General features: G+C 42.6%; 1 protein-coding gene across 12 annotated transcripts in view; it reads right to left on the bottom strand.

Annotated features, from left to right (window-relative positions):
- REEP1 (receptor accessory protein 1) overlaps positions 1-19,003 on the bottom strand; it is a 135,852-nt gene that overhangs the window by 50,666 nt on the left and 66,183 nt on the right. For all 12 annotated transcript variants that reach the window (XR_016315298.1, XM_089692303.1, XM_089692306.1 and 9 more), the window contains exons 3-5: positions 15,601-15,677; positions 10,760-10,880; positions 6,432-6,545 (exon numbers count right to left, since the gene is read on the bottom strand). Coding sequence is in view for 11 of the 12 variants with exons in the window: in XM_089692303.1 (XP_089548429.1) it covers positions 6,432-6,545; positions 10,760-10,880; positions 15,601-15,677 (312 nt within the window). In the remaining variant the exon portion in view is untranslated. The remainder of the gene's footprint in view (positions 1-6,431; positions 6,546-10,759; positions 10,881-15,600; positions 15,678-19,003) is intronic.

Here is a 19,003-nt window from a genome sequence, read left to right as displayed (position 1 = left end):
TCCTCAAGAGGCAGGTAAAAAAAAAACCTCACAAATTCAGACAAACTCCAAGCATTGATTATGCAATCAGTCAGGATGTAGCCCAGACGTTGACTGACAGCATGCCAGGTCAAATTGCTGAGGTCTTGAAAACGAAGGGTCAACACTGCAAATATTGACTCTTTGCAAAAACCTAATGTAATTGTCAATAAAAGCCTTTAACATTTATGGAATGCTTGTAATAATACTTCAGTATACCATAGTAACATCTGACAAAAAGATCTAAAAACACTTTTTGAAAATTAATATTTGTGTCATTCTCAAGGTGTAAATGGACAGCTGGTCCATTTACACCTGGCCGCCATAGATCAGAGTGGGCTTGTTCCCTGTCTGCTCTGCAAACAGTGAGTGGAAACGGACTTGTCATCCACCTTCTCTGCTCAGCAGGGGATCAGCGGACAAATCTTCGGCTGAGCAAAGCAGATCTGCCCCATGTGAAAGGGGACTAAGAGTGTATTAATGACAAATGCACAGAGCTATTCATCTTGTAACTACATGTATCTTGTGTAACTACATGTACATTTGTTTGGTACGTTATATGGAAAATCAAATATTATTAGGCTATTTTCACTCCAGAGTCCAATGTTTTTATTCGTACATTCATGTCAGGTGGCCATATGCCAAGGGGAGACACCTTGCCTGACATCGTAACAAGTGTTTCAGGGCACCTAGAAAGGTGATACAAAAGGTCTGCATCTACAGTTGCAAGAAAAAGTATGTGAACCCCTTGGGATTACGTGGAGTTTTGCATGAATTGGGCATAAAATGTGCTCTGAATGTCATCTAAGTCACAATAGAAGAACAGTCTGCTGAACATAATACTACACAAACATTAGATGTTGCCATGGTTTAATTGCACATAACATGTAAACATTCACAGTGCAGGGAGGAAAAAGTATGTGAGGCCCTAGCTTAATGACTTCTCCCAGAGCTAATTGGAGCCAGGAGTGAGCCAACCTTGACTCCAATCAGTGTGATAATATTGCTATAAAAAAAAAAGACCGACATTTTTGAAAGAAAAACTATATTTTTGACTTTTTGCTATTAAACATGTCCAATAAAAAAATGTAAAAAAAAAACAAATTTCATCATAAATTTAGGGCACAAAATGTATTCTGATACACGTCTTTGCTAAATAAAATCCCAATATGTGTAAATGAATTGGTTTACATGAAAGTTGTAGCGTTTACAAATGGAGGTATATATACTGGAATTTTTTTTTTTTTTTTTTTTACTAGTAATGGCGGCGATCAGCAACTTATAGCGGGACTGCGGCGGGCATTCTGACACTGGGGAGAATTGACTTGGAGTCACTGACATCCCCAGTGAAACCAATACAGTGATCAGTGCTAATAAAAAGCACTGACACTGTACTAATGACACTGAGCAGGAAGGGGTTAACATCTGGGAGAATCAAAGAGTTAACTGTGTGCTTCATTGTAAGCACACTGCTTTGTATGGCTCTGCATGCAGAGCCATACAAAGCAGTGTGCAGGAGCTGACAGGGGAGAGATCTGTATTGTTTACATTCAGGTCTCTACCCCGTTGGTATTACTCAGCAATCACCGGGTGCCAGCGAGTAAACACCGGCTGGGACCTGGTGATTGACAGCCAAGGCCGCAAATGGCGGCACAGGTAGGCCCTACCCAGAACTGCAAAATCACATATATACACGTGATTTTGCACACCCGTGCCGCCCTGTAGCAGAAATACTGCTACAGGGCGGATAACAAGCGGTTAAATATAAAAAATGAAACTTTGATAAATGAGAAGGGCAGTGTTTTCTGTTTTCTAATGTTGGAAGGCCTGGCTGCAGAGACATAAAATGTGGGTGCAGCTACAGTGAAGAATTACAGATGTGCAAGGAATATGCAGGCTGCGAGAAGAATATGACAAGGCTTAGATTCCCAGAAATCATGTTTTGATAAAACTAGGCTACCGGAGAAAATGATGTCAGATGAAAGTCGAGCTGACAGCACTACCATTAATGTACTGCAGAGTCTCATCATGAGACTCGGCTAAATAAACAACCAGATACAGAAGTGTACTAATACAGGCGCGTCCCAAATGTACTCTCTATAAAGAACAAGTCCCCGGAGTTATTTCATTCCAACAGTAACCTCAAATGCATTGCTCAAGTGTACACAACGGGGATGATTTACAAAAGGCAAATAAACTGTGCACTTTGCAAGTGCAGTTGCAATCTGCAAGGGCATTTGCTCTAGAGCTAAATAAGTGTGGGGAAGAGCTACTGACGTCCATCATTCCATCATGTGCAGGCAAAAATGCTGTTTTCTTTTTTATTTTCCTTGCATGTGATTGGGTATTCTTTGCAAAGTGAAGCTCCACCTCGTTTACTAAGCTCTGGAGCAACTGCACTTCCAAAGTGCACAGTCTATTTGTCTTTAGTACATCAACCCCAATGCATCTAACATGCAAGCCTGTCTCGGCCGTATGGGCTCTCTGGGCCCCTGCCTAGAGTGGTATTCGGGACAACATCACATCTGTAGTTTTCTATGTTCTTTGGCCTTCACCTACATGCATGTTTGCCTCTTTTCTTTCCGTGACATTTGCTGTGCGTTGGCCATGTTCTCACATTTTAATCTTCATTTGGCCATGCGAAAATTTCCTTTGACAACAAAATAGTTGGTGAAGTCGAAGCTAAACTGGTTTCAAAGGAAATCTAAGTGAGGTAAAAAGAGTTTACACCTATCTCTAAGGGCCCACTTACATTTTTGTGGTGAATTAATGTGCTATACATGTGTTGCATTAAGGCAGCCCTTTGAGAATAATGGGCTGCCAATGCACCGAATGTCACAAAACGTGGTGCATTACCATGCATTGCAGCGTGTTACAATGCACTGGGGTGCCAAAGTCTCAGGGCCCACTCCTCTAGCAGTGACCTCTAGAGAGCAATCCGCAGTGGATACCAGGGGCATCTCATGTGGCCCCCTACTGACCCAGGGCCCTTGGGCGGTGCCCGAGTACCCAAATGGTTAGTCCGCCCCTGACCTGCGGTGCTTGCTGCTGGACGCACTGGGGTTTATTTACTAAAGCTGGAGGGTGCAAAATCAGGCTCACTTCTGCATAGAAACCAATCAGCTTCCAGGTTTTATTGCCAAAGCTTAATTGAACAAGCTGAGGATAGAAGCTGATTGGCTGCCATGCACCAGATTCTGAGTGATCCAATTTTAGTAAATCTCCCCCACTTTGCACATGGGAGTTCATTGGGCACCATGGTGTGCTGAGAATGTACACAGAGCTGTGCATGTGTAGCCTCAACAGACAGGTACTTTTGTCTGATTGCAGAAGAGACATAACATATCCATTTTGAAATAAAGAGCCTTCCTGTTAGCAGTTTTTGTTTTTTTTATAGTTTAGATCCGTTTTAATTATTCTCTCTGAGCCCCATTACTAATCAGTACACACAACACCACCAGCTCTGGGGATCCCGCTGGCCCAGGCCCCAGTTTCGAGGCCTAAGGGATGCATATAGACAAGGCATGCTAGTAGCCAGGAGACTTTTTCCAGTTGCCATAGTGACCAAAATTTGTGCAAACCCCATTAAAAAAATAAAAACATAAGATACATGGCCACGTCACACCAACAAAATTGTAGGCGAGATTTGCAGTTTCCACAAATCTCACTATTTCTTCTGTGCCACACTACTTCAGGGCAAACAGCTCACTGACAACATACTATGCGGTCCTTGCAGATGACTTCAAAGGTAAAAGTCAATTGCTAACCAAATGAGCAACAAATCGCTGGAATAGCTGAGATAAGCCTGTCATTGGCTGCAATTATTTTTTCCCTAGCACAAAAATGAGTGATCAAAAAGAGATTATCTAGCTGCTACAAATCACTCCTCAAAAATCTGGGCAGCACAGCGGCTAAATGGTTAGCACTTCCACCTGGCAGTACTAGGGTCATTGGTTTGAATCCCAACCACGGCACCACCTGCCTGGAGTTTGCATGTTCTCCCTGTGCCTGCGTGGGTTTCCTTCCACACTCCAAAGACATGATGTTAGGTTATTTGGATCCTGTCTAAGCCCTGGTTCACATATGTGCGTTCCTGTGGGCCGTGATTTTGCAAGGGCACGAGAGCCCATTCATTTGAATGGACTCCCGTACCCCGTGACACGCAGGGAAGAAGTCCCTGCACCTCTTTGGAAACCGCAGCCTGCACGGGAACCTCGATTTCCAGTGCGGGTGGCGTGCCATTAGAATTAATGGCACCCGCCCGCAGGTCCGCATTCTTTTGTGTGGGTGGGATTTTTGTGTGGATCCACAGTGGCACCACCCGCACATATATGATTCTAGCCTAAATTGTCCCTAGTATGTGTATGTATGAATGCGAGTTAGGGACCTTAGATTGTACACCCCTTGAGGGTTAGGGACTGATGTGAATGTACAATATATATGTAAAGCGCTGCGCAGGGGCGGACTGACCATTCGAGCACTCGGGCCCAAAGGCCCGGGGTCAGTAGGGGGTCCCATGAAATGCCCCTGGTACCTTTTATAGGTTTTTCTGGGTTTGCTTTGAGTGTGGGCAAGGACACAGGGAACCCATGATCCCCTATTGCCCCGGGGCCCCATGAGTTGTCAGTCTGCCCCTGGCGCTTCGTAAATTGACGGCGCTATATAAGTACCTGAAATAAATAAATCTCTTCTGTAACAAAGCTCATATAGCATATACTGTCCTTCAATACAATGTATTATACAGGCCATACATGGGTTGAATTCTGAACAAATTTTCTTTAGAAAATTTGAACTTTCATGTGTCTTGTAATCCGATGGTGCCACCATTGATTGCGAAATTTGACCAACCAAGCCTTCAATTTCACATGTTGCTACAGAAAAGAATTTTGTGGCCAAGAATTTTCTTTTCTTTCCAGGTCACAGCTTATGCTCATTTCTCGCACAACTCTCCCATCATTGATTCATTCATTTTTTTTAAACATTTCCAACATGCCCGATCACTCAAATTCGATGGTTTCACAAAAATCGGCCATTGCCGTGACCCACTAATTGTGCGAAATTTAAAGGAAAATTGTTAGAAAAGATTTTCAAAAGAAAATTCTTCCGGAATTTGACCCGTGTATGGCCGGCTTTAGTAAAGTGATTATATATCAATTTTTAGAAATTTTATAAGAAAAGCGCCAAAATAAATATCACAAGTAAAAACTCCAAAAAAGCTGCAAACCTAACCCAAAAAAGGTGCATAATACAAATAAACATAGGAATGCGCTTAAATTATATCAAATTATCAAACTGTGCAAAAAATGAAAAAATATATCACATCATAAAAAATTATAGAAAGCAAAATAGTGTCCAAATTATTTGTGTATATAAACTCCAAAAAAAATCCGTGACAATAGTAAATAAATCTGAAAATCCGTGTTCAAACAAATTCACCATGATTGAATCCACCACCAAATAAATTGAATAAACTCACCAGAGCTATATGCTGATCAAATTATAAATCAGCATAAGCGCTATTGCTCTGGGAGCGATGATCTGTAGAAAATTCCAAGGTCTGGGAGCAATACTCTGCAGCAAGGCACTCAGCACAGATGAAATCACTCAAATGTATGGTCACCGTCTCTCCATAAGATAATAGCAGTACTCGGGGAATTAAGAGAGGAAATTCATGGTGCAGTATGTTTAAAACCACATAGTTTATTAAAATATGATAACACACTCACAAAAATGGTGTCTCAGACAACACTAGCAAAAACAACCTTCAATCTAAAAAGACGAGCCCCGCTCACTGCGGATCAAGCCACCGACAGTCTCGGGGAACGTCCTGACGTCACACCCATCAAACACCGCCCTACGCGTTTCGTCACTAGACGTCCTCACCGTGAGGTGCGTTTATACATGTTTAGGTAAGATCAAGCAGGGAGGGTAGGAAGTGAATAGAAAAGAGATGAAATATCATCCCAGTATTTAGATGGGGAGATGGAAAAGTAAACTCAAAAGAGGAAGGTGTAGTATGCTTTGTTTTTGTTTATTGCATTTTCTGGAGCCTTTTTAGAGGTAGAGATGGCATACATGGAGTGCTACCATCCCTACTATGTATATTAGATCATTATGAACATCAGTGGACAGTCTGTTGCTGATTAAAACAGTTCCTGTGTATTTATTGTGAAGTTGCCCTTTGAGTTATACTATATAATACAAACAACCTATGGCTTGCACACACGCATCACTGACACAGTGGGGGAGATTTACTAAAACTGGAACACTCAAAATCTGGTGCAGCTTTGCATGGAAGCCAATCAGCTTCCAAAAAAACTTGAAAGCGGATTGGTTTCTGGTTGCACCAGACTTTGCACCATGCAGTTTTAGTAAATAATCCCCAATATGTTGAAAATGCAAGTCTGTGTTACCTTTGCTGCAGCTGTGACTGCCGCTGATGCAGCCACATTGAGGCCTCTTTTGCCGAAGTGAACCAGTGCATCATAACTGCGATCTTTTGCTTGAACGAGACATTCGTCAATTTCCTAGAATTGTAAAAAAAAAGAGGGGACCAGGTGTTAGCTAATGTACCTACATAAACAGAAGGTGGAAAAAAGATGCTGTAACAGCCTTTAAGCCGGACTAATGTATTCCATTGTATTTGCCCACCAATGAGAGGGCTTTCTGTCAGATCCAAACTTTCCAGAATGGAATAAACACACTTTAAAACAACAAGGTTTTTCCTAGGGCACTCTGATGGAGTCATGTCAGTCACAAATGAAACAGTGGGTAGAATTGAGTTAAGTCTTCAAGGGGCTGCACTATGTCTACTGAGGGACACAATACATTTCAGAAAAAGATTGCACTCTTTCATGATTAACAATATAGTAATAATTTCACAAGAAGCCGATCAGTCACGCTACAATGCTCATGTGCTAATAACAAACATGTTGGTGGGAGGAGAGAGCAGGGTGACAGAGAGATGAGCCCTTCAGGATGTTGCTGTTTCTTCACTGTCCACTCCCAGACTGGGGGTTAGGGACAAGACCTAGTTAGAGCAACTAACCACTTGCCCTCCAGAGGTTTTACCCCTCTTCCTGACCAGGCCATTTTTTGCGATACGACGCTGCTTTACTTTAACTGACAATTGCGCGGTCATGCAATGCTTTACATAAATTAAGTTTATGTCCTTTTTCCCACAAACAGAGCTTTCTTTTGGTGGTATTTAATCGCAGTTTCTCCCAGGAATTGAAAGAGATTGTAACCTCACAAAACCTAACAGTTAAAGATGACAGAATGAAATGAACATTCCTCAAGTCAGGTTTTTTCCCCTATGTTTCATGTCATGGATTATGACAGATGTTGGTTCTAATTCAGAGTTCGCCCGACTGACCACTCCCAAAACAGCGTAATGGCCAGTATTCAGAGCCACCCCCCTTGCAGGGGGATTTTTAAAAAGACAGGCTGGCAAGCCTATGGCTTAAGCAAAACACATCTCCTGATCTTAACATCGTAACAGCAGGAGATCAAAGACCCTTTCCGCTCTGCAACTTGGATCTGCTTACAAACCAAGGCGTATTGGCAAGTAACTTAACCCTTTAACTTCCTTCCTATTATCTCTTTGCTGTGTTGTGGGTCTTTATCTATATATAAATATAAATCTTAGTTACATCTTTTTCTGTAAATATTTTATTGCATCTGTTTGACTCTTTTAGTAATAAATCTTTCTTTCTGAAAGTGTTAAACTGTTTCTAAGCGCTTACTTGCAATTCACGAATTCCTGCCTTTTGAAGAGACGCTACTGTGTTTGTTTAATCCTCTGCCCAATCGGCCTGCAGTGACTTTTTTGGACAGGCGACTTTTCAACCATTACAGTGTATATTTGATTAAGAGAGTTTCCCCTTTCTCTGTACAAAAAGTGGTGGTGGCAGTGAAGGGTTAGTTGCGTAATTAACCCAACCCAGTAACAAGCGCATTCAGGCTGCCGGTGCGTCGATTGCGTTCCATTAGCTGGACTATCGTTGTGCAGAGCGCAGCTGAGTGTGGCCTTGTTACGTGCGTCACACCGCAGTTTTAGATTGGCCGGTCCATTGGTCACGAGTTTGGTGAGAAGGTCTGGGATCTGTCGCCGCGGGCGTGACGTATTATTGTTGGTCGCGGTTGTCACATGTTGAGGGTGGAAAAATCGCAATACGTGTAAATTAATTGGTTTCCGTGAAATTCTAGCTTCTACAAATGGCGGTATAGATACTGGAATTTTTATTTTCTTTAATACTAGTAATGACGGCGATCAGCGGGACTGTGGGACTGCAGTGGGCATTTTGACACTGGGTGGGAACTGACTAGCTGCCACTGACATCCCAATGACACCAATACAGTGATCAGTGCTAATAAAAAGCACTGACACTGTACTAATGACACTGGGCATGAAGCGGTTAACATCTGGGGTGATCAAAGGGTTAACTGTGTGATGTGTGTGTTTTACATTATGTGCTGTTTTACTACGGAGATATGCTGCTTTATATTTTTCTGCGGCGCAGAGAAATACAAAGCAGCATGTCCTTGCGGGCAGGAGACTTTCCCTTGTCAGCTTTACACGTCGATCACAGGTACCGGCAGGGAATGTCTGTCCAGGACCTGGTGATTGACATTCCTAGCCTCTAATGGCGGCGCGAGTAGGATGGCATGTGCATGCGCTCCCCCTACCAAAAATGCAAATCACGTATAAATACATGATTTTGCACAGCCCTGCCTGCCCCCCTGTAGCAGTACTTCTATTATAGGGTGCCGGGCAAGCGGTTAAAAAGCAATTCCAGTTTTGTTGAGAAATAAATATTCCCCTCTGGGTGATCAATGTACACTGCAGGGATTTTAACAAACTTTGTTGCAGATTCCTACCTGTTTTTGCACTGAAGGAATAGCTGTTTGTACCACTATGTCTTTTGGATACTGTTTCTGAATGGGAGTGACTAATTCATTTCAGTCAGCTCGTGCACTGGTGCTGGTTAGAAAAGCTGCACTCTTAGGGAGAATCTCACCAAAAATGACATGTTTGTTGCAGAGGATGCCTAAAACCTGACTTGTACCTTAGTGAAGAGTTCTTCACCCAAGCAGGAAATAATGGGGGAGTTCTGTAGACCACTGTGCACAGAACACCTCCACAGTTTGAAAAGGAAAGGTCATTTTTAATAACATTCAATTACATTATAGTTTGTGTAGCAATTGTTTATGCTATATTCATTTTTATATATTTTTTTATTTTATTTACGAAAGTGGAGTTACCCTTTAAAGCTGAACTCCAGCAAAAATTGTACTAATTGTGGTTATTGAGGAATATATATCAATAATTTTTTGTACCGGTTGTTCAGCTTTGACTGCAGTAGAGAAAAGTTAGGTCTCCAGGCTGGAAGTACAGTCTGGCAGGGCTGTGTAAATCTCAGGAATTAATGGCCAGAGAAAAAAAAGTTTGACAAGTAAAACAGCGCTTTGCAGTGGCATATATATAGGGGTAGCAGGGGTCACAATTGCGACCCAGCCCCATGCTCCAGGGGGCCCATGTGGTCCCCTGTAAACCTGGATAGGAGGGGCGTGGGGGGCAGAAACCGATTCCCTCCATTTTCCACCTGCAGCCTTTCAGTGGGTGGAACATCAGAGGTCTATTTAGATCCCTGATATCTCACCAAAGCCCCTAAAAGGTGCTTGTAAAAAATTAAAATAAAATAGTAACGAGAATAATAAAATGGTAAAAAATTATATTAAAAAACAAAACAAAGAAAAACTACTGATACCAGCAGCAAAACTACCAGGGTTGCAAAAGTCACAGTTGCGACTGGGCCCTGGCATTCCGCCACCATGGTGGGGCTCCAGCTTTGGGTCAAGGGAACCCTTTATGGTTTCTTGCACTGGGGCCCTGAAGGTTCTAGTTATGCCTCTGGCTCTTTGATATGCATGGCATCTATGCATTTATATGCTTGCCTTAAAGCGATTCTAAAGTTCTTTTTTTTTTTGGTAAAAAAGCAAACATGTCTATACTTACCTACCGTGTGCAGTAGTTTTGCACAGAGCAGCTCGGATCCTCCTCTTTTCGGGTCCCCCGCAGGCTATCCTGGTTCTTCCCTCCTGACGGGTGCTCCCACAGTAAGCAGCTTGCTGTGGGGGCACCCGCTACTCCGTGTGTCCATTCCCGTTTGCTGTCTCAGCCAATGAGGAGGCAGAGACCCGGGACAGCCGAGGCTGTCATTCACATCGGATCGCGATGAGGCTCAAGTAAGTATTGAGGGGGTGGCGGGAACTGCTGCACACAGAAGGTTTTTTACCTTCATGCATAGATTGCAGGAAGGCAAAAAAACCTTCAGCCTTTACAACTACTTTAAGTTTAGCTTTAAACTCCAACCAAAAACAAAAGTGTCTTTTTGTTTTGGATAGTGAGGGGAAGGATTACAACCTCTTTCAAATTTTATTGCTGTCTGTGTTCCCACCGGGGAGATTTCTCACTTCCTGTAAATTTAAGATGTGTCAACAAGGCAAGAAGAAATGCAAAATCTCCTCTACCAGGACAAAGGCCTAAACTCTTCCCTACACTATCCAAGTGTCTACTACATGTCAGCCATCAGTTTATCAGAATACACTGAACCTCGGCTCACTGTAAAGCTCTTAACATACAAAACTGCATTCAGGTGGTGGGGGAAATGGAACAAATGTACAAAGGTAATGATCCATACAATGTAAATAGAATAAAAGAGAATGCAAACATCTATACCTTTTCTTTTGATGACAGGGTGGGGTGGACAAATTTCCGATAAAGTAAGCTGGAACCTTTTGTGTAAGGAGAGAGGAGCCAGGCCACAAATGCTATTTTCAGCTCATAGTAAAATGGGAACCTAAGAAATACAAAAGTATCCAGGTATACAATAGATTTACAAAAAAGAAGAGAAATGAAATAATGAAACATTGTTATAAAAACTGGAAGACAAGACAAAAATAACTATTCACACATATGATAATAGACACTAAGGCACACAGGCACTTCCACTGAAGAAAAGGGCCGGCTATATTGTATTCTAAGATAAAAGCAGAAATACGTATCTGTTAAAGCGGTAGTAAAACCTGGGTTACAAAAAAAAAGATTAAAAAAAAAAAACCATACCTCTGTAAGTTAAGGGCACAATGTGCTAGTATGAATAGATAAATAGTGCTGCACTACTCACTAAACCTAACCATAAAGCCAACACTAAACACAGCCAAAATGCATAGGCATTTTTACCACATTTCTGTCGCGTTTTTGTGAGCGTTTTTAACCAATTCAATACCGGGCAATTATACACCTTCCTGGTCATTTTTCAGGTTTCAGCACTGTCACACTTTGAATGACAATTGCGCGGTCATACAACATTAAACCCAAACTAAAATTTTATCATTTTCTTCACACAACTAGAGCTTTCTTTTGGTGGTATTTAATCATCGCTGGGGTTTTTATTTTTTGCTAAATAAACAAAAAAAAATGAAAATTTTGAAAAAAAAACACGTTTTTCTTTGTTTCTGTTATAAAAGTTTGCAAATAAATAATTGTTCTTCATAAATTTAGGCCGAGATGTATTCTACTACATGTCTTTGGTGAAAATAACCCAAATTAGGATGTATTTTTTAGTTTGTAGGAAAGTTATAGAGTTCACAAACTATGGTATAGATCTGAATATTGATCAATCCTGAAGTACTGACAGCCAATCTAATTTCTTGAGGTCCGAGAATGTCAGAACAGTACAGATATCCCCCAAATGACCCCTTTTTGCAAAGTAGAAAGTCCGACGTACTTCATAAGAGGCATGGCGAGTTTTTTGAAGTTGTATTTTTTTTGTCATAATTTTTCGGAAAATGAAAAAATAAAAAAAATTATTTTCACTATTTTTTTTTTACATACTGTCACCAGTGCAGTACAGCGTCATCATATAACTGGCATGGCGGTGATCAGGGACACTGACTGGTGATAGTGTGAAAAAAAAATATATATATTTTTTTTTATTTTAAATTTTTTTTCTTTTTTTTCAGATTTTTTTTTCCATATTTCACTATGTCCAAAGTAGTACAATGTTACCATAGTAACATTGTACTACTTTGGGGAAGTGATCAGTATTTTTTTTTTTTTACACAATTTGCTTATAGCAAAGAATTACTTTGCTATAAGCAAGCATTTACCTGAATGACATCGATTCATTCAGGGTTTTTTTTTTTTTTTTTTTTGTGCTTAGCTGTGATTTGGCCACAGCTAATCACATGACATGTGCATGTGATTATCTGTGACCGTTCACAGCTAGACACTAGTATACAATGGATGGCATGAATGAAGCCATCCATTGTATACAACTGTCATGTGACCTGCTGTGATTGGTCACAGCAGGTCACATGGTACCCGCAACGGGGGCCGGTACTCAGATCAGTCATCGACCGTGTCTGAGGTACACGGCCGGTGACAGATCGCGCCGCTGCGCGGCTCTGCAAGCGCGCGAACTGCACATGTGCGGGAGGACGCCATATGGCGGCCTCCCGGAAAGCTAATACATTTTTGCGGATGCCATTTGGCCATAGGCCAAATGGTTAAAGGACATGTGACTTAAAAATGGCACCATGCATTTTTGAGGCGCTTTTCAGGCGTTTTCCATTGATTTCAATGGGAATAGGTGTTTTGGGGGCATTTTTTTTTAACTCACTAAACATGCCCCAAAGATGCTGCAAGTAGGAGTTTTTACACTGCACCGCAAGCACAACGCCTCAGTGTGAAAACATACATAGATATACATTCACATATATAGGGAAGCATTTTTCTTGAGCTTTTCAGGCGCTTTTTTTACCACAAAAAAAACACTTCAAAAACGTCTCAGTGTGAAAGTAGCCTTACCTTAAAATAAAGCCCTGAAGCAGCGCACTGTCTCCACTGACAGGGCTTCTATCTTCACCAGGGCTTCCTTCTGAGTTTGTAGGCTCCCATAGCAGCTGTTAGAAACCACGGAGCCCCCAAAAAAGCAAAGTTTACTAAGCTTCCATTATGAATGAACACAGTGAATTATCAGTACTGATCATTCATTGCGTTCATTCAGGAAAGAAAGGGGCTGGTAAATGTAACATATTTACTGGACCCTTCCCCAACTCTCCATCTTGAAGGAACATTGCTACTACTGAAGAGGTCACTAAGGTTTTCTCAGAAACCCTTCTCACTACCTGCCCCCTGGATCCTGTCCCCTCACAACTACTACGGTCACCCTCTTCTTCCATCCTATGCTCCCTCACTCACATCTTCAATCTCTCCCTCTCTAACGGCACTTCCCCACCCCTCTAAAGCATGCGCACATCACTCCCATACTTACAAAGCCCTCCCTGGACCCCACCAACCTGAACAACTTAAGACCCATCTCCTTGCTCCCGTTTACCTCTAAACTCTTAGAACGCTTAGTCTACAATCGCCTGAGCTCCCACCTCACCGACAACAACCTTCTTGACCCTTAACAGTCTGGCTTTCGCTCACTACACTCCACTGAAACTGCCCTACTAAAATTCACTAATGATTTACTAACTGCTAAAACCAATGGCCACTACTCTATACTCTTACTACTTGACCTCTCTGCAGCTACTTGACCATCCCCTCCTCCTCAAAAAACTCCACTCTCTTGGCCTGCGAGACTCTGCTCTCTCCTGGTTCTCCTCCTACCTATCGCAGTGCTCCTTCAGTGTTACCTATAACTCTGTCTCCTTCTCTCCACTTCCACTTTCTGTAGGGGTCCCTCAAGGTTCCGTCCTTGGACCCCTTCTCTTCTCCATCTACACCTCCTCCCTTGGTCACTTGATAAACTCCCATGGCTTCAAGTACCATCTCTATGCTGATGACACACAAATCTATATTTCTACTCCTCACCTTGCCCCTTCAGTCTCGTCTCGCATTACTAACCTACAAAAAGACATATCGGCAAAGATGTCACTCCACTTCCTCAAACTCAATCTTTCAAAATCCTTCATACTATTCCCTCCAGCCCGTGCCCCTCCCCTGACTTCTCCATTAAGATCAGTAACACAATCATCAGTCCCTCACCTCATGCCAGGGTACTAGGTGTAATCCTAGACTCCCATCTGTCCTTTCAGCTCCAAATCCAATCACTGTCCAAATCTTGTAGACTTCACCTCTGCAACATCTCCAAGATACACCCATTTCAACCTCTGAATCTACTAAACAACTTATTCACTCCCTTGTTATATCTCGCCTTGACTATTGTAACTCCCTCCTCACTGGCCAACCTCATCGCAGGCTATCCCCTCTTCAGTCTATCATGAATGCTGCTGCCAGACTCATCTAGCTTACTAACCGTTGCATATCTGCCATCCCTCTCTGCCAATCCCTCCACTGGCTTCCAGTTGCCCAATGGATAAAATTCAAAACATTAACAATAACATATAAAGCCATATATAACTCTGGGTGATATTTGGAGACAAGATTGGTGAAGTAATTTGAGGCAAACTATACTCTCCACTCCTCACACGACCTCCTGCTCTCTAGCTCCCTTGTCTCCTCTTCCCATGCTCATCTCCAGGACTTCTCCAGAGCTTCCCCCATCCTCTGAAACTCTCTACCCCAATTTATCAGACTATCGCCTACTCTGCTCACTTTTAGATGATCTCTGAAAACCTATCTCTTCAGGGAAGTCTATCCTGCCCTCAGCTAATAATGGAATCTTCTACTCCTCCTACCAGTCCATCCCCCACAGTTACTACCTTTTGTACCACTAGCCCCTCCCTCTTAGCTTGTAAGCTCCAAGGAGCAGGGCCCTCCTAACCCTCTTGTATTGAACTGTATTGTTGCTGTATTGTCTCCCGTTATATTTTAAAGTGCTGAGCAAACTGTTGGCGTTATATAAATCCTGTATAATAATAAGGAATCTATTGTGTGCTTGCCAGCAGCACTGTGGGGGTGGGAGCACACGGGGCACCTGGGCAGCAGGAGGAAACAAATGGTGCACAGGGAGAGTGATGGGTGAGGTGGGGCAGGCAATTACTGGAACTGATCCCCTGCATGGATCTCTCTGCAACAGCTGAAAGCCAGCGGGAGGGAGAGAAGAAGAAGCCATTTTTCAGCTGCTGTAGGGAGAGCCATACAGGGGATCGGCTCCAGTAATTGCCCCCCTGCCGTGCCGATCACCCTCCCTGCCCACATCCGATTCACCCAGCTGCCTGGCCCCCCCCCATTGGCCTGGGTCCCATACAGGAGGACTGGTGGTACCCCCTTATACCTGGTCCTGTAGGCTCCAGCCATTTGAATGAACGAAGCACGTTGATGTCACTTCTGCACACAGGAGCCACGATCACGGCACAGCACTCTGAAGGGACAGCATGCTCACTAGGCTATCCCTTCAGTACCCATTGCACATGCCCTGGTGATGTCACTGGCTGCAGAACTAGTGAATATCTCCTGAACGGTGGACGTTTAGGAGATATTCAATGCACCTACACGTAAGTTTTGTTATAAGTTTACCTGTAGGTACAAGTCACCAAGCACTACCGCTATAAGAAATATAAACTGCATACATAATGTAATGTAAAAGAATATCATGAGACACTTACCAACACAGAAATATATCAGTAAATGTTTCTACTGTCATGAAAAGTGCAAATATGATCCAGTACATCATCCACTTTACCTAGGAACAAGGGAAAGATTTTGTTAGTATATCTGGAATCCTCCGTGCATTGTATTAATTAGTCATAATATCTGAACACAAAACTATATTCAGTTCTAAGACAACCAACTAGATGTGTTTGCTTTATCTTCTCATCCTGCAAATGGACAAAGAAAATACAGTTGTCATGGGCAATTACAGTTCTTCATTGAGGGCTTGTTCACAACGCACAGCATGTGCTATTGTGCGCAAAACATATGTGCGCTGGTGTGCAGTATAAATGCAGGCTGTCATGCACTGAAATGCATTGCTAAAATGCTTGCTTTTTTCCCTTTTTTTTAAAGTGATTGTAAACACTCACTTTGTAAAACAACCCATTCAGTTTCAAATAGAAATGAAACTTTTGTGTACACATATAAAAAAACAGTATATACAATAATTTTGTTCCTTTTTTATAAGTGATTAACATACCGTCTGTTCTCAGCTGCATAAGGAGCTCGGGGAGAAAAACAGCAGCACACTGAATGTCTGTGCAGGGGGTGCATGTCAGGACAAGCCTGATCATTGGAGGAGAGCAGGCTGAGATCTCAACACAGCTAGAAAACTGACCACGCTGTGCTCTTATGCCTACTGTGGTCAGTTTTAATCGAAAAGCAGAGGAACTGGCAGGAACACCAGGGATTTCACACAAGAGAAGCAATACAAAGAAAACAGGATACTTTTTCATAAAAGCACATGGTATAGCAGGCACATATCAGGAATATAAAAATATTGGGGTTTACATATTCTTTAAATTTTATGTTAGTCTATAGCACAGCAGCATGTTGTGACATGTTCATGTGCACTGTAACACATCTTTTTTCTGTTGCGTGGCAAAAAACTGCAGCATGTCTACATTTTCTCCAGCACACACCAACGCAGTTCTCTGGTGTGGACGAAGCACATACAAAGCAATAGTATTTACTGTGTCCTTGCATTTAGCCTGTGTCAATCAAAAGAGATCAATGTAGCTCAATGCAGTAGGTGTGAATGAGCCCTACTGTATTGTTAGATACTAAATTACATAGAGGCTGTAGATTTACTGTGATTTGCAGATCTTTTTGCCAGTGTCTCTGCACCACAGTCCCAACCATCTCATCTACTGTATGTTTTCTGTAATATAATACACTGCTCAAAAAAATTTAAAGGAGCACTTTGAAAACACATCAGATCTCAATGGGGAAAAATATCATGTTGGATATGTATACTGATATGGATGGGGTAATGTGTTAGGAATGTAAGGATGCCCCATCGTTTGATGGAAATGAAAAATATCAACCTAGAGAGGACTGAATTTAAAGACACCCCAAAAATCAAAGTGAAAAAATTATGCAGCAGGCTAGTCCATTTTGCTTAAATTTCATTGCAGCAACTCAAAATGATAGTTTGTATGGCCCCCCACGTGGGGGGTGTCATTGTCTAGTCTGTAGAGGTCTGTGCGTCCCTCCATGGATATGCCTCCCCAGACCATCACTGACCCACCACCAAAACGGTCATGCTGAACGGTGTTACAGACAGTATAACATTCTCCAGACCATCTGATGTCTGTCACGTGCTCAGGGAGAACCTGCTCTCATCTGTGAAAAGCACAGGGTGCCATCAGCAGACCTGCCAATTCTGGTGTTCAATGGCAAATGCCAATCGAGCTCTATGGTGCCCGGAAGTGATAACAGAGTCCACTAGAGGACGTCGGGCCCCCAGGCCACCCTCATGAAGTCTGTTTCTGATTGGTCAGAGACATTCACACCAGTGGCCTGCTGGAGGTCATTTTGTAGGGCTCTGGCAGTGCTCATCCTGTTCCTCTGTGCACAAAGGAGCAGATACCGGTCCTGCTGATGGGTTAAGGACCTTCTATGGCCCTGTCCAGCTCTCCTAGAGTAACTGCCTGTCTCTTGGAATCTCCTCCATGTTCTTGAGACTGTACTGGGAAACACAGCAAACCTTCTGGAAATGGCACGTATTGATGTGCCATCCCGGAGCAGTTGGACTGCCTGCGCAACCTCTATAGGGTTCAGGTATCGCCTCATGCTGCCAGTAGTGACACTAACCCTAGGAGGAACCCAGGACCCACTGCACCAGCATAGGGTCTGACAATGGGTCCAAGGATTTCATCCCGATACCTAATTGCAGTCAGGGTGCCATTGTCTAGCCTGTAGAGGTCTGAGTGTCTCTCGATGGATATACCTCCCCAGACCGTTGGACTACCTGTGCAACCTCTGTAGGGTCCAGGAATCGCCTCATGCTACCAGTAGTGATATTAACCCTAGCCAAATGCAAAACTAGTGAACAACAGTCAGAAAAGATGAGTAGGGAAAAAAATGTCAGTGGCCTCCACCTGTAAAACCATTCCTGTTCTGGGGGTCGTTTCATTGCTGCCCATCTAGTGCACCTGTTGTTAATTTCATTAACACCAAAGCAGCTGAAGCTGATTAACAACCCCCTCTGCTACTTAACTGCCCAGATCAATATCCCAGGAGTTTAACTGACTTTATGCTATACTCTGATTAAAAAGTGTTCCTTTAATTTTTTTTTAGCAGTGTATAAAGGCCCAACTGTGCTTTCAGTTTGTAAGTGCATAGGTGTATGTGAACCTTTACTTTGTATCTCTCAGGGATCAAGGCAATATGATGTCTGCATCTTAGTTCCCAGCTCCTCCTACCTGCCACGGCCATTGTAAGACTTTCTCCTGGTTATTCTCTCTGTTAATTGCTTAAAGCCCATGTAAACATTCAATTCAAAGTGTATCTAAACCCCAAAACAAACATGTAATAAACTGCAGCATGCCAGTCCTTAGATGTGTTTCCTGTGCTAGTTTTCATTTTTCAGGCTTTTCACTTTTTTTGTACCCATCCTCATCTCTATTGTATAGGGGGAGTTGTTTTGTAGTTAACGGACAATAGCCAATAAGGCCGACAGCAAGTCACAAGATTTTTACAGGTATTTTTCTGTACTTGCAGAAATTGCACTTAGTCTGAAAAAAACAGAAAATGAAAGCAGCCACCACAGCTAAGGACAGGTAAGCCACTATATATTACAATTTTGCGCTTGGGTTTAGATATACTTTAACTCAGCTAAATACATTCTGGGCACATCAAAACACAAGGGAGTCCATTTCAGCTTCTAACTACAGCTTGTTCAATTAAAGTGGTTCTAAAGTCTCAAGTTTTTTTACCTTCATGAATTCTATGCATCAAGGTAAAAAACCTTCCATGTGTAGCAGCCCCACCCCTAACACTTACTTGAGCCCCCTCTTGATCCAGCGATGTCCAAGAGAGCCTTGGATCTTCGGGGACTTTTACTCCTGATTG

Source organism: Staurois parvus, unplaced genomic scaffold, assembly GCF_062004578.1.
Source record: "Staurois parvus isolate SC_StPar_1 unplaced genomic scaffold, SC_StPar_1.0 ptg000581l, whole genome shotgun sequence".
Lineage (NCBI taxonomy): Eukaryota > Metazoa > Chordata > Amphibia > Anura > Ranidae > Staurois > Staurois parvus.
The sequence above is the reverse complement of the archived record's forward strand: the minus strand, read 5'-3'. Positions and strand labels throughout refer to the sequence as shown.